General features: G+C 42.4%; 1 protein-coding gene across 1 annotated transcript in view; it reads right to left on the bottom strand.

The window, feature by feature from the left end:
* Nucleotides 1–12,605, bottom strand: part of gabbr2 (gamma-aminobutyric acid (GABA) B receptor, 2) — a 179,677-nt gene extending 167,072 nt beyond the window's left edge. The window contains exon 1 of the mRNA XM_053333848.1: nucleotides 12,291–12,605. Within this exon, the coding sequence (XP_053189823.1) occupies nucleotides 12,291–12,605 (315 nt within the window). The remainder of the gene's footprint in view (nucleotides 1–12,290) is intronic.
* Nucleotides 12,606–13,910: the final 1,305 nt, after the last annotated feature.

The following is a 13,910-nucleotide window of genomic DNA, read 5'->3' as shown; positions in this document are numbered from 1 at the left end:
TGGTGAAATTAACTGTAACATAAACCAAGATTTACAAAAAGCTAAAATAAGTGATAATTCACTGATGTTTGCTACCAAATTACTACTAATTGCATCTATCCCAAAAGGCGTTCACATGTTTACACATTTGGTGTCCTTAGATAGTTTGGATGAGACAGTCAACATGCCACAGAATATTTCGTGATCACACTGGTCATCTTTAAAAGGAACCTCAATTGACATACGGAGGCCACCATTACAGTACGTGCGCAATGAATTCTGGGTTGATGACAGAAAATTGTTGCAATTCGAGAGGCGACTGTGCTGCTTTTGGTTGTCCAATCAAAAGGAAACAAGGGAAGTGAAGTAAGTCTTCACAGCTTTCCCAGGCAATAAGAAGAGGAGAAATAGAGGGAAAATGCTTGTGGATGAATGCAACTTCCCAAAGACCCACAACTGTGTTTTCGGGTTAGGGCTAACCCTAACCCAAAGAGTGTTGCAATCGTTTGACGTCACTACCCAGACTGCACTGCGATGTAAACAAAAATGGGGACCTACAAGTGAAAGGGTTTCTTTCCAATTTTATGAAAAGTTAAGACCCCAGGAGTGTTTATATATCACATTCATATAGTTGATGACAACATTAATCTAATAAGGTCTACAAGTCTTGATAGTTGGGGGGCCTTTTAGGTGTTGAAGAATTCATCTCTAAATTCAGATTGCCACCCACAACATGCATTGGGTGTTCTTGGCATTGTAAATTACTTGTGACACATGTCAAAAGAGTGAATATATTGCAAATATCAGTTCCCAGGCTGCAGATTTGTTGAAATGAGCCCTAGAGCCCCAGCTGACAGTGTTTTAATGACATGGCTCCAGACTGCTGGTTTGAAGGCCAAGTAGAAATCAAGAAATAAAGCTTTACAACCATTTGTTACTGGGGCATACAGGAAAGCTAGAAACGTGTGAGTGGAGCTCTTAAGCCTGGATTAGTTTTTAAATGAAACACGCCTGCATCTACTGGTCTATTTATCCACCTGTTGATGCGCTAACAACTGGACAACATTGCTCTTTTTTAGCCAAACCGTGAGGATTTGGTCAAAACTACATCCAAGCATTTGGTGTGAGCTACTGAACAGCATCTGTAGTTTTCAGCTTTCTCACTAGAAATCACTTTCATCCTTTCTGAGACATTTTCTAATTTAACACCAAATCTCACACATTGTGTAAACCAGAATAGACATGATGTCAATGAAAAGAAAACTAACAAGTCTTGTTCAGCCGTTTCTTGCCTGGTCATCAGATCAGCAGCCTCTCATTACTGTCCAACTGGCTCCATATTAAACCTTTTGGGATTAACAATGAGAGATAACGGTCCATCAAGGAAAACTAGGCCCTGTTTATGAGAGTGTTTCTATGTCGACATGTGCTTTTGTGTGCATGTATGCACTGGTGCATGGCAGGAAATGGACTAGTAAAAGGAGACAGCATGCCCACTCATAAGTGAACCCTCTCCTCCCCATAAAGAAGGCAATAAAAAGGTTCCTGCCATACAGTAACAGTTCATTAGTCAGACAGACAGCCACAGGTCCCTCCAATCAGGACCCCTCCCCATCTATCAGCTGCAGTCTGAGGCAGGCTGAGTAACGCTAACTCCTCTACACAGCCACTGCTCTATAGATTATAACACGGTTTGTTTAGAGGAGTATTAACCAAAGAGAAATGACTTCAGTACAACATGTAGAGCAGATGAGAACATGTGATGGTGTGGATGTGATTGTAATGTGTGTGTATTTGTAGGTTGGGTTTGTTTGCCATGCAATAGGGTTGGGAATGCTTGCAACAAAATCCAACCTGCTCCTGCAAAACACAATTCCACTGATAAAACACAAAAAAGCTGAATATAATCTTTTTTGCTATTCATTTATCCAACTATCCACCCACAAAAAACACACACACACACACACACACACACACACACACATAAAGATTAGGACTGAGCCATGGCAGATAGAGCTTGGTTGCAAATGATCTCTTATCATCATTGCACAGTCTTTTGTGATTGCATGTGGCATGATTGCCTGCTTTGGATGGGCATGACAGATGTGTATACCACTGTTATCATGCATGGGCACTTAGGGAGTATGGCAGGCAGTGTGAGTGTGTATGTGTGTATATGTGTGTGTGTAGGTTACATCTGTGATTCTACTGTCTGTTGTTATCTCTCTTGGCACACAATGGGCTCACCAACTGCTTTCTGTTAACAGGACCCAGCAATCATGGATGGGGAAGTGGTAGCCACTATGAACAGGCAGCAAATGAACAAAGGTCTGGGAGTACTGGTGCAGAGAGCTGCAGTGTGCCACATGAACGCATGCTGGGGCCCACATACTGGCAACAAATCACAATAGTTACACTTTCAGACAATCCTTGTACAATACTGTGCTCTCTTGGTCAGTTAAAGCTGGAAAATACTGGAAAGCATACAGAGGATTACAATGTTTGACGACCGCAAAATCTAAATGGCACACACCGAATGAGGGAAAGCAAAACGCGAACTGACAGTTTGTTTCCTCACAGCTGGATGAGCCCAAAAGCATGAGATATTGCTCAAGGAAGCTTTAATGTATTAAATCCAATAGTCTATTTCTGTAAAATAATAACTGTGAAGGCTGTGCTTCCGACAGGTGCTCCATGAAGGTCCTTATCTGTGTGATTGAAACCGTGTAATAGTTCCTTCACTTGAGCATCTCTTTCTAGAGAGAGAAACTGCACTGACAAATATTCCAAAAAGCAAACCTGCGCATGAGACAAATGGTAGAAACCATGCAGAGGTGTGTGACAGATGGAACTGCTTCCATTGTCTCCAGTTGGATTAATAAAAATTACTAAAAGAATACACAATAATAAAATAAGTATATTCAAAATAATTATGTAAGCTGTGATTTTGTGTTGATGAGAAAATTAAGAATTTGCTGTTAAAGGTTCCAGAGGTTGTTGGTGAATGACAATAGCTCTTTTGTATGTGTCAGGATGGGATCATAGGTCAATTTTGATGTGTATTATATTAGCTTAGAAAACAGCCTAGATTCAATATAACTGTGTGCAAATGTGTGTCTAAATGGGCCACACTAGAAAAGGATTTCGACCAAATTGGCCTCCTGCACTTCTTTGAAGAATGACCCTGACTGGTGCAATTGTTTGTAACAGGATATATACATGATAGTCACAATCTGTTTTCATATTGTAGATAAACAGATAGCTATGCAGTCAAAACTAGATGAAATAAGTAAATCCCCCTAGGCAAAATGACGTTAAAAAAAAAAACGTTTTTCCAAAGCCAGCTTAGGTCAGCAGCCCTCTTGTGCCCTCTGTTGACCAATCACAATGTGTTTTTACCTGTTGTTTCCACTGTGAGTGTTTGTGTGCATTTACGTGTGAGAGAAAGAAAGTGAAAAACAAAAGTGTGTGCAGGTGTAGGTGCATGTCATGGTGATAAAGATAGAGATGAAGCAAGAAAGCCCATTATTCTTCTTTGGCATCTGCCTTAGACCGCTCATCCCAGCTGTGGCCATGACAACCACCCTGCCCTCTGGTAACAACTGTTAAGTGTCGTTGACCCCTGGGAAAAGGATGAGCACAATCTACTATCATACACAATGCACGCTACCAGAGTCCCACAGTGACACACACCCACAGAGTCACTGGCCCCCAGAGTCAAACACTGCCTGTGTGGACACATGCACGCACCAGCATAAAGTCACTTTCTCTTTATAAGTAATCAAACGCCATACACGTGTGTCCATGTGCACTGACACACCTCTTCACAAGAAGCAGAAAACACTGGGCTCCTCTTTTTTTTAGTGGAGGGGGGGGGGCAAGAATGACACAAGCTTTAATGTAATTACAGGACTGACAAGGACAGGACTCTCTCCGCTTATTGCTCTGTGCTTGGCCCTCTTGAGAGCAACAGACAGGAACATGCACGCGGTATTTGTCCAATCTCTAATGACAACGGCACACCCTTTCCACGCTAATCCTTTCATTTCTGTTCACTCACGGGAGAGGGACAGGGGAGGCAGAGAGGTGGGGAGGGTGGAGAGAGAGAAATGAAGAGTGAAAGGAGTAGACAGTGATGGAGCAAGAGGAGAGGGTAAAATTTTAAAGATTACGTTATAGTAATGGCTGATGAAGGTGATACTGAGTAAGAAACAAATCCTTTAAAAAGGTCATTTGGGGTAATAGAACCATGGTCAGAGTCTGGTGAAAGGTCAGCAACATCAAAGAAGGAGCAATATTGAACATTTGTAGCCTATCGCACAGATACAAGCTCTCTCTTCCTATATCTGTGTGTCTCTCTCATACATTCATACGCAGCCTTTTAGTGATGGAAATTCTCCAGACATTGAGCAGCAGCCACCTCTCTTGGGATTGCTAACCATAAGCACACAAATACATATTCTCCTGGATCTTGTCTGTAGAAAAATGATTTCACTAAGCAGGTTACAACATCATGAATATCATCATTTAGCCACCAAAACTAAAACACAGAGAAGAGAGTCATAAAATTCTCAACACATATGAGAATGAGAAAGAGTGATTTGTGAATAGTTTGCAGTGAAACAAGTTATAGCAGCAGATAAATATCCACTGTGGTAATTGTCTGTGCAAGTGGCTTGGCTAAGGATCAATGGCAGCTTTATAGATGCACCAGCAGCAGCAGCCAGACAGACTGACATAGTGTTGCACTCAACATGGCAGCAGCCATCTTGTCAGTTTCTTTCTGCAGCACTGAATAAAGATGGGAGATTTTTTCTCATGATCCCAGCTCTCGTCTACTGCTCCTTTAAAGTGGCATTCTCACAGTTTTTTGCTACTATTTTACCTGCCTCACCTTCAGTCTCTCCACTCTACATCTCCCTTATCTTGCCCCGCCAAAGTCCCTGTGTTCTCCCCACCTCTTGGCTCATTTCCCGGTGAGAGTCTCTCCCTCAGCACCACGGTATAGCCACGTGAATTGCAGAATAACTGTTTGTTTAATATTAATGAAAGCCAGCTGCCTGGTTCGCCACCTTTTGGAGTCATTGTGCATCTCAATGACAGTAGTCTTAGAGAAAAGAAAGAAAAAGATGAGAAGGGGACATGCCGACAGATGTCTCATCACGACATCTGTTGGGAATACACAATAGGACGAAGCACAAAGAAAGGGAGATTAAAATTTGACAATGACAAATTCATTTGAAATCTAATTGATTATCACAAGCTGAATTCATTAAAGCTTTTACGACATTAGCATGGTGCCTGGTTGCAATTAAGATTCAATGAATTCAGGGCAACATATGTGGACTTTTAGATACTGTATTAATCTTTCCAGGTAAGGTGCTCTCATCAAAGTGAAGTGAGAAACTGTTATCAGTATTTTTAAATTCTTTTTCTGTCATTTTGTAGGAAAGCTTGCATTTATCTTGGCACCATCCAGGAAATCTTCATTTAATTGGTGGTTCTTACAACAGTACAGTCCACTGACCACACCATGAATGAGTTCAGGCTGACAATAAGGCACTAAACTATATATTATTCACTTCAATGAGCTAACAACAAGCTAAATTAGATTTCTGAGGCAGAGTTACCAATGCAGAAGAAAACATGTCGACAGGCAAAAAGATGTGCAGTAACGTCGGTGAGACCCTGAACAACAGCATTTTCCTGTGTTGAATTTCACCAGGAGGCTCCAGTGATATTGCCTAATTCTTACAGTAACAATATCAGTGAGGGGTGATTGGGTCCATCTAGAAGAATCACATCCACCAGCCACTGAGTACCTCCACCCACACATAAAGCATAGAGACTATTTCCCATCCTTTCCAACCTCCAGCAGCACTCATGCACAAATGCACACGTTGACTGCTTTGCAAGCAACCAACGAGACTTGCTTAAGGTGCTTTTGAAATTGAATTCAGCCTCTGCCTCTCTCATGCGATTAGCCCTTGACTTGGTCAGCACATCAGGGCCTGCAGGGTGACTACACAGACAAGAGATAATGCCAAACAGTCTGTCTTGCTCTATCAAATTAGCAACATTCTCACACAAACAATGAGATTCTGTCAAACATACTGTAATCTACTCCAGGCAAATGCAAAGTGCTCTGTGGAGAAAGCCAGAAGGCTAATTTGTTTTTGTCACACTTGAACTGACCCACTGAATTTTTGTGCTCCGAACACCCGTATCATATCAAATAAAGAACTGTGTTATTAACATGTGAAAAAAGACGTTGCCCTGTGGTCAGTATGCAGTAATGTGCCAGAAAAGAAGATGAGGCAAACCGGACTTACATCTTTTTTTAAGCCTAAAAGCAAACCTCTGGGAAGAACAGCAAAGAATGGTCAAAAGGTCAGGTCTGCTGTGGCTAACAAGTGTTGGTGGTCCTCAGACGGACGCAACTAGTCTTGAATCCGACATTAGCAAGAATGCACAAAGCTCAACTGTGTCTCCCTCCCTTTATTTTACTCAAAAATGAGCATTAGAAAGGCTTTAAAATATATGATCAAATCAGACCTGTAATGAAAGCCAACACAATTGAACACAGAATGAAAGAGATGTGTAAGGAAAGAAAAAACAGAAGCTATATTGATGTGTGGTAGAGGTTTTGATTGCTCCCTACACTGAGGGGGAGGATGAAGAAGATAATAATGTTGTACAAAGCACTCTGATGATGTGTGACTCCATTTTTTTTTATTAGAACTGAACAACATTTGACATCTAACTGCTCAACTGACCACATTGTCCTGACCTCAGGCAGTGCTGCAGGGGTGTCATAGTTTCTATTATGAAGCCAGCTTCAGGGCACGTAATAGCCTCTTTTATCAAGAAAGTTCATGTTTCAGGCTGTAACACTTGAGCCCTCCAGGCCACTGGAGGCCTGACTCAGACATAAGGTCAGCAATTAGTACTCAGATTTAGTAGGTTTATTAAACAGGGGGCACATGGTTCTCCATATTTGTATCAAACAGAGTGAAAAAACATTAAATGATATAAACACAATACTCTCATGATGAGATCACTGATATAACAAGACAAAATCTTGAGTGCCTTTAACTGATCTACTGCGCCTACCTCATTGCATGCAGTAATTGCTTTTTTTCATGAGGCCATTAAACAATGTAGCCTCAGAGAAACAAGGCAAATGGCATTGCATTATGATCCAATGAGAATTAAGAGGCTGGCCATTTCCTCTTCCTGCACAGAAGATTATATAATCCTATTTCGGGATCTCCATCTCTTAGCCCTACACATCTCTTTCTCTCTCGCCTCCCTCTCTCTGATTCTCCCCTGAGATCCTGTTCGTTCTATGAGAAGGGCTGCTGCACATTGATCCCCACTATCTGTGTCGGGTCAGTGGATACAGCCACACTCAGCACTTTCTGTATGGCTGGAGAGTACGCAGGCTTTCACAGGCTGCTTTCCCCTACTCTCCCTGCATATTCACTCTCTCCCAGAAACGGTGACAAGCTATCTTTTTTTTGACCCCCTCATGGTCACCACTGCAGTGCTAAACATCAGTAAAAGCTACTCTAGGATGCTTTGTTTTATATTGAACACATAAATGACTTAAACTATAAACAAATGATACTTCCCTGAAGGAATTCCTTAAAGCTAAAAAGACCAACAGCACTGAACCAGCTCACTTTGACTTAAGACCTATGCTTAGCAGCACCCTGACCTGCATTATGGTAATGCCTTTTCACTGAAAACCTAACTTCCTCTGACAAAATGACAGAGTGACTTACTAACGCTCAAGGGGGTGTTCTTCCTCCTGTGAACAAGTATACTGTACGGTGGTTTCAGGCTTGCCGACATGTGCACCAATGTGACATGTTGCATCTATTCCTCAAAGGAGGTAACAGGAAGCAGCTTATATCTGTGTGCAGTATCTCTTGAACACACAGGTCATTGCTAACATAGTCTCAGGAGGCCCATAACTTTGCATGGATGGACAGTCATATACTATAAATACCTATCTTCATACTGTATCTGGCGCAATGTACAAGGGTGAGATCCCCATTTCTGACGACAGACTCTGTGTCTTTGCGGTTGTATTGATTTGCCTTTTAAAAAATATATGTGTTCACTCTTCTGACTGCCAGAACATATGAAACATGATACAAGGGAGCACATGCACTTAATAGTACAATAATTAAATTTAAGATTTCTTCCCAGAAGTGGGGTATTGCTCTTCTTAAAGTGATGAAGAGAAGAAAAGATTCCAAGATGTGACTATCCACCTCATGTCATCGCAAATAATTTTTCTCATTTCAAAACTGACAACAAAAGCATGGGGCTGCCACTTTTTCTTCTGTAGTTAAATAACCATTCAAACATGGGAAAGTCATTAAAAAGCCAATCTGTAATGGCCGTATGGAAGTCAAAATTCACAGTGTATAAGTGAAATACACTATGTAGTCCATCAGGAGGTTTTTTCGTAAACAGTACTGACAGCAAACCATCTGAGACGTACTGTGTAGAACATTTTTGGGGGGATTTGGCATAATAGGTGGAAAAATTGTGGTTAAGGTTAAAGCTGTCGACGCTCCACAAATGAACAAAACTTTACAATTCTTCAATATATTTTCCATTTTATTTGTGTGGGTTGTGGTTAAATTCATTTAAACAAATGAATTGTGAGTTTTCATTCATTCCAATTTGATTTTTTTTTTTTTTTTTTAAAGTGACAGCCCTAATGAGTGAGGCAATAATAAATCTCACACTCTTATCGGAGGCCTAATGAAAGGATTTAGATTTTTCTTCTTCTTTCCTCATTTCCCTCAATCTCTGACACATCAGTTCTGTGTCACAAATGCAGCTCAATTTTAGTCCCGAGATGAACAGACTCTGCCACATAAGAAATCCCACCATAGAGTCAAACTTCTACTGAACTAAAGTAACTGCAAAGGACCAGCATGCTTTAATGGGATTGAAAATATGTATGAATACACTTCACTGATATCCTAATCCACACGTTTTCATGAAATTGCATTAATTTTGGGGGTATGACAGCACCCTTTTCCTGTTGGATGTGGGTGGTTTATGTTTGTATCTATTTTCTTATATGATTTGCCATAGCATGAATTCAAAACTATCACTCTTCAAAATACATTGTTAACTGTTCTGCTAAATAGTGATCTTTCCCTGAGTGGCTCCTCTCAAGGGCCTGTCACACATCCTATAAGCTGGTGAACTAGCGTAGCTTAGCCTCGAATGCTCTCGCTGCCCAAAGTCTCCCTTCCATCCTCTTCCAGTGCTTCCTGTCCTCTCCAAAGCTTTGATCCTCTAAGCCTGCAGAGTTACAGTATCAGTCCTCGGTTACACTAAAACCCACACTCACACATCTAGAGCTGCAGTGGAGGACCAACTCCAGCTCCAGCACTAAGCCTCCCAGTTGATATATTCCATCCTGCTTTCTTTTCTACCTGCAATGCTCTGGTTTTAAAGCAAAGATGTATTCTCATCTGCAACTGCTTTGGCCTGCTACAATGCCTGGAGTCCTGCCCGCATTAGATCCTCATCTACAGGCATCGCCACATCAGAACATCTGCTCTACTTCCAGTGACTTCTTCTTCAGTTCTCCAACTCAGTCTAGCTGCACATCCTCAACTCTCAGGCCTTTTACTGCAGGACACCCCCTCCCCAGTGTCTCACCGTCCCCATTATCAGCACCACTAACCAGCTCCACAGCACCAGGGGATGGACTGGGCCTGCTCAGTCAACCCATGGCTTCACCGACAAGGGATAAAGGGATAAAGAGCCTCTGCTCAGGGACTGATTACTTACATCTGCCAGGCTAAATCCCAGTGCCCACACATACACACACATACGCGTACAAACAACACACAAGCACACACTTGGTCTGCTGCAAGCTGCAACAAATGCACTGAAGCATGCATTGTTTTCAGACATAAGCATGTGGTATGTGAGGAAGCTGTGTGCATGCACGTGTGCGTGCGTGTGTGTGTGCGTGTGTGTTCAGCACTTTTATTCATGTGTAAGTAAAAGATTATATGGCAATAAACATATAATGAATACATGTAAGGTAAATTGTTAATAGCACAGCCATCTCCAACATCCCAGTATTGCTCTTATAAACATGTCAGTGGCTGCCAAAGCAATATAGTCAACAATACAGCAATAAACCTGTCTCGGGCAAAGGTCTTACCTGCCTGGAAATGCTCATGAGTGTTGAGCTACAACACCTCAGACTACATAATATGATATGAACAAACAATAACAGTTTCTCACATCTTAAGAAGTTATTGAAATCATGTTTCTCCCACTAAAGTCTGTTTCTTTATTATTCTCTGTAAATATATAATAGCTATATTAGGATGCAGTAATATATTGTCATTCGCACTTCACAGCGCTCTTGGCACTCCCATGTTGACTTTAACCATGCCTTGCTGTGCCAGATGATTTCCAATAGCTTGTAAATACACTCTAAGCTATTGTCAGGGCGCTTTTTTCTTCTTATTGAACATAGAGCTAACACAATGCCTCTGTGCAATTTACCTAGCACAGTATAAAGCACATATCTATAAAAGTCTTTCAGTAATAGGACAATGAACATAGTGTTCACTATATATTTTGGCATATATCTGTGCGTTGAGGAAAATCATGCATCTGCTACTGATGGGAGAACTGAGGGTCTTAGTGGAGGCTTGGACTATTTTTACTTTGACATTTCCAAAAACAGGATCAGAGCCTGGATTTTCAGATGGTCTGTATACAAAACAAATGTCAAATACCACGGGATTGGCAATGACACAGTGTTATAGAGTTTAGCCTTTGACCACAAAGTCATCAAACACCGTCCTCACAAGTTCCCATTGATTGCTAGTATTAGAAAGCTGGCATCACTATCAGACATTCCCAGCGAGCGGATGTCAGGCTGGCCCACTGACCTCTTGCTTCCAGCTCATCTTTCTCTCTCGGGGGAATAGAAGGAGAAAAAATCATAACTCTCATAAGAGCATATTAATCCCATGGTCTGAGCGCATGCTGCCTGTGAGGGCTTACCTCTGTCAACAGAGATTTGTGCGCTCTTTCAACGGACACACCTGTGCATATCCTGTACAGTTCACTGAAAAAAGTGTTGGACAGGAGAGCAATCTAAGACACAGATGATTTACAGTTTTAAGGAGACGGTTGAATTACATGTAGAAGAAGAACCCGAAAAAAAATCTAAGTAGAATAAACTAATCTAAAGTGAGATTAAATGCATTTATATTGAAGCTGAATTGTTAATCTCGTCTGTCAAACAATCACCTTCCTTATGATAGCATTGCAACTGTATGATGCAGCAGCTTTATTCCCCTCAATTGCATTGTGTCATCAAAAGCATGTAAATCATCAAAGACTGGAAGGCCACTATAAGCACTGCTGACTGATTCAAATAATTAAAGTGTAAACAAATTATGCACAATACATTTCAGAAGTTTAGCAATGACTACACTTCAACACTTCTAAAACTAGAGAGGTATACTATTAGTTCTTATTGTTATCAAATAAGAAGATCTTAGTTTGGAACTTGAATGCTGAGAGATTCAGCTCCTTTTATGTGTGCAGGGAGTCAGAAGAAATGGTACATCCAATTACCGCCATCTTCAGGCACCACGAGAACAAGCCCTTAATAGTCAAAAGATACAATGATTCGTGACTGAATATCTTCATATAGCGCAAAGCCAGCTTAAGTCATGAACACATTTTATAAAGTGACGAATATAAGAAAAGACCGAACAACAATTGATATCAATTCGTGTGCGATTAATGGCATGTTTATCACTCCGTCATTGGGTTTCATCTGGTAATTGCAGTAACCATTAGGACGTTCAATATAGTGTTGCTCTGGAGTGCCGGGGTGATGCAGTGCCATGATGTCAGGTTACATTTAAATGCACTGTCAACGACAGGCGACAGCTGGGAAACAGGCGAAGCTGGGAAACGGGCATTAACGCTGTGCTGTCATTCAGCGGGGGAAAGAGAAAGCAGTTGACTTTTGCGCAATGAAAACACGCTCTCCAGAGTCTGCGCAGATACCAAACATCACTGATTCCAGCGTTTCCCCTTGGACGCACACTGTGTGGAGAGCTGCGGGGCAGTGTGCGCGCGTCTCTCTCACACTCACACACACACACACATACACGTGCACAGATATACAAACGCGCATGCACACACACACAGGCACACACAAGGCATATACAACTGTTTTAAACACGCCAACCAGCAGCAGCTTAGTGGAGGGATTTAGTCTGTATGTTTACCTCGGTGTCATAGATTTTTGTGATGAGTGAGAACGAGTACTTCCTGGACTCCCGTATATGCTGAATGGCCAGCTGGACCGCGGGCTCGATCCCTTGGCTGATGCTGCTCATCAGGGCCGACTCGTTCATGGGCATAAGAACCATGATGGGCAAATTTTCCCCGTCCCTGGAGAACCAGCTGTTGTCCTGTCCATGTTTGGTGCGGTCGTTGCACACCTTGGCCACTGTAGGGTGAAATAGCAAAACAGAGAGGAGCAGGCATCCCGTCGGGAGGAGCATCTCCCAGCCGTTGCAGTCCCTCCGGGCTGGGGCCATGCTACCGTGCAGGGTGACCAAATGAGAACCCGCCGTACCTTTACTGTTTGGGCATTGCAAATTCGGGCTCGTCCGGGATGTTCAGACGCCCACCCGTCAAGGAAATTATATTTCAGAACAGAGCAGACACGAAAGCCGCAGCAGCCCCTGCAGTGGGCAAACTCGTTGTATGGATTATGATTGCAAACTGAGACAATATTTCTACTCTATAACAGTGCCTCTGTAAAAATATTCCAAGGGCGCTGAGATTCGCGTTGCAGAGAAAAAGCTATTGCCTCTCGGTGTCCGTCATCCAAACGATCTCCTGTCAAAACAGCCTTCTCATACAACCCCCCTTTTACACCTTTAATTTCAACCACTTATCTGAGAAGAACAAGAATGTCCTTATGGATGCCCCGAAAAACCTGAAGAAGACCACCGCAAGTGTAGACAGGAATCAATCACTCTTGTTGACAGTTGGTACGGATACAAATTCACCTCCGAAGTAAATTCCCAGCCAAGAGATGGTAACTCTTGGGCATCCCTGCCAAACGCAGTGCTGAAACTGACAAATAATGACACAACGAAGGGATGTGAGGATGGCGGACTAAAAACAAATAGAGTTGATGCTGAAAGCTTGACCGCAGAGGTCCGAGGGGGAGATGTCGAGAGAGTCTGTCTTGACAGCCTGTGGGACTGGGATGCTCATCTCCGATGGTGCGTCAGAGGAGCGCGGAGCCGTTGCTACTGCTGCTCACCGTGCGCGCAAGAGGGAGCAGTGAATGTGGAGGAGGAGAGGAAACGAGGGAGGGGAGGAGGGGGAGGAGGAGAAGGAGGAGAGGGATACAACAGCCTGGTTGAAAGGCTGCATAGGCTTTATGCAGGGCAGACTCATCAGCGGCTTGACAGCCCAGGGTGATTTACTGGGCTTTTATGTTATAGGAGGCAGACGACGTTTCAGACATGCATAGAGCAGGCTAGTTAAAATATATAGGGCCGTATACATGTGTATAGCTTTGTTGTATGGCACGTCAGGCAGCAGTCACATCAAAAAGGAAAAACAAAATTTTTAGAGAGCCGTTATAAATGTTTATCCTCAAGGACGGTAGGATTATTCCCACGGGCAGCTGTACCTGCAGAAGCATCCCTCAGCGTGATAATAGCCGCCTGTGTGCGTCTCTACCAGATAATGAAAAGGAAATTCCCACCAGGATCAATAAAGAATATTTAAATATTCAGAATCTATAGGTTAGTTATGAACACACTCAAAGCGATTGGGACTTTTTGCGTGTGCTTTGATGCATGCATTTCTAATGAACAGTGCCG

This window comes from Scomber japonicus, chromosome 15 (genome assembly GCF_027409825.1).
Source record: "Scomber japonicus isolate fScoJap1 chromosome 15, fScoJap1.pri, whole genome shotgun sequence".
Lineage (NCBI taxonomy): Eukaryota > Metazoa > Chordata > Actinopteri > Scombriformes > Scombridae > Scomber > Scomber japonicus.
This window is presented reverse-complemented; position numbering and strand designations above follow the sequence as displayed.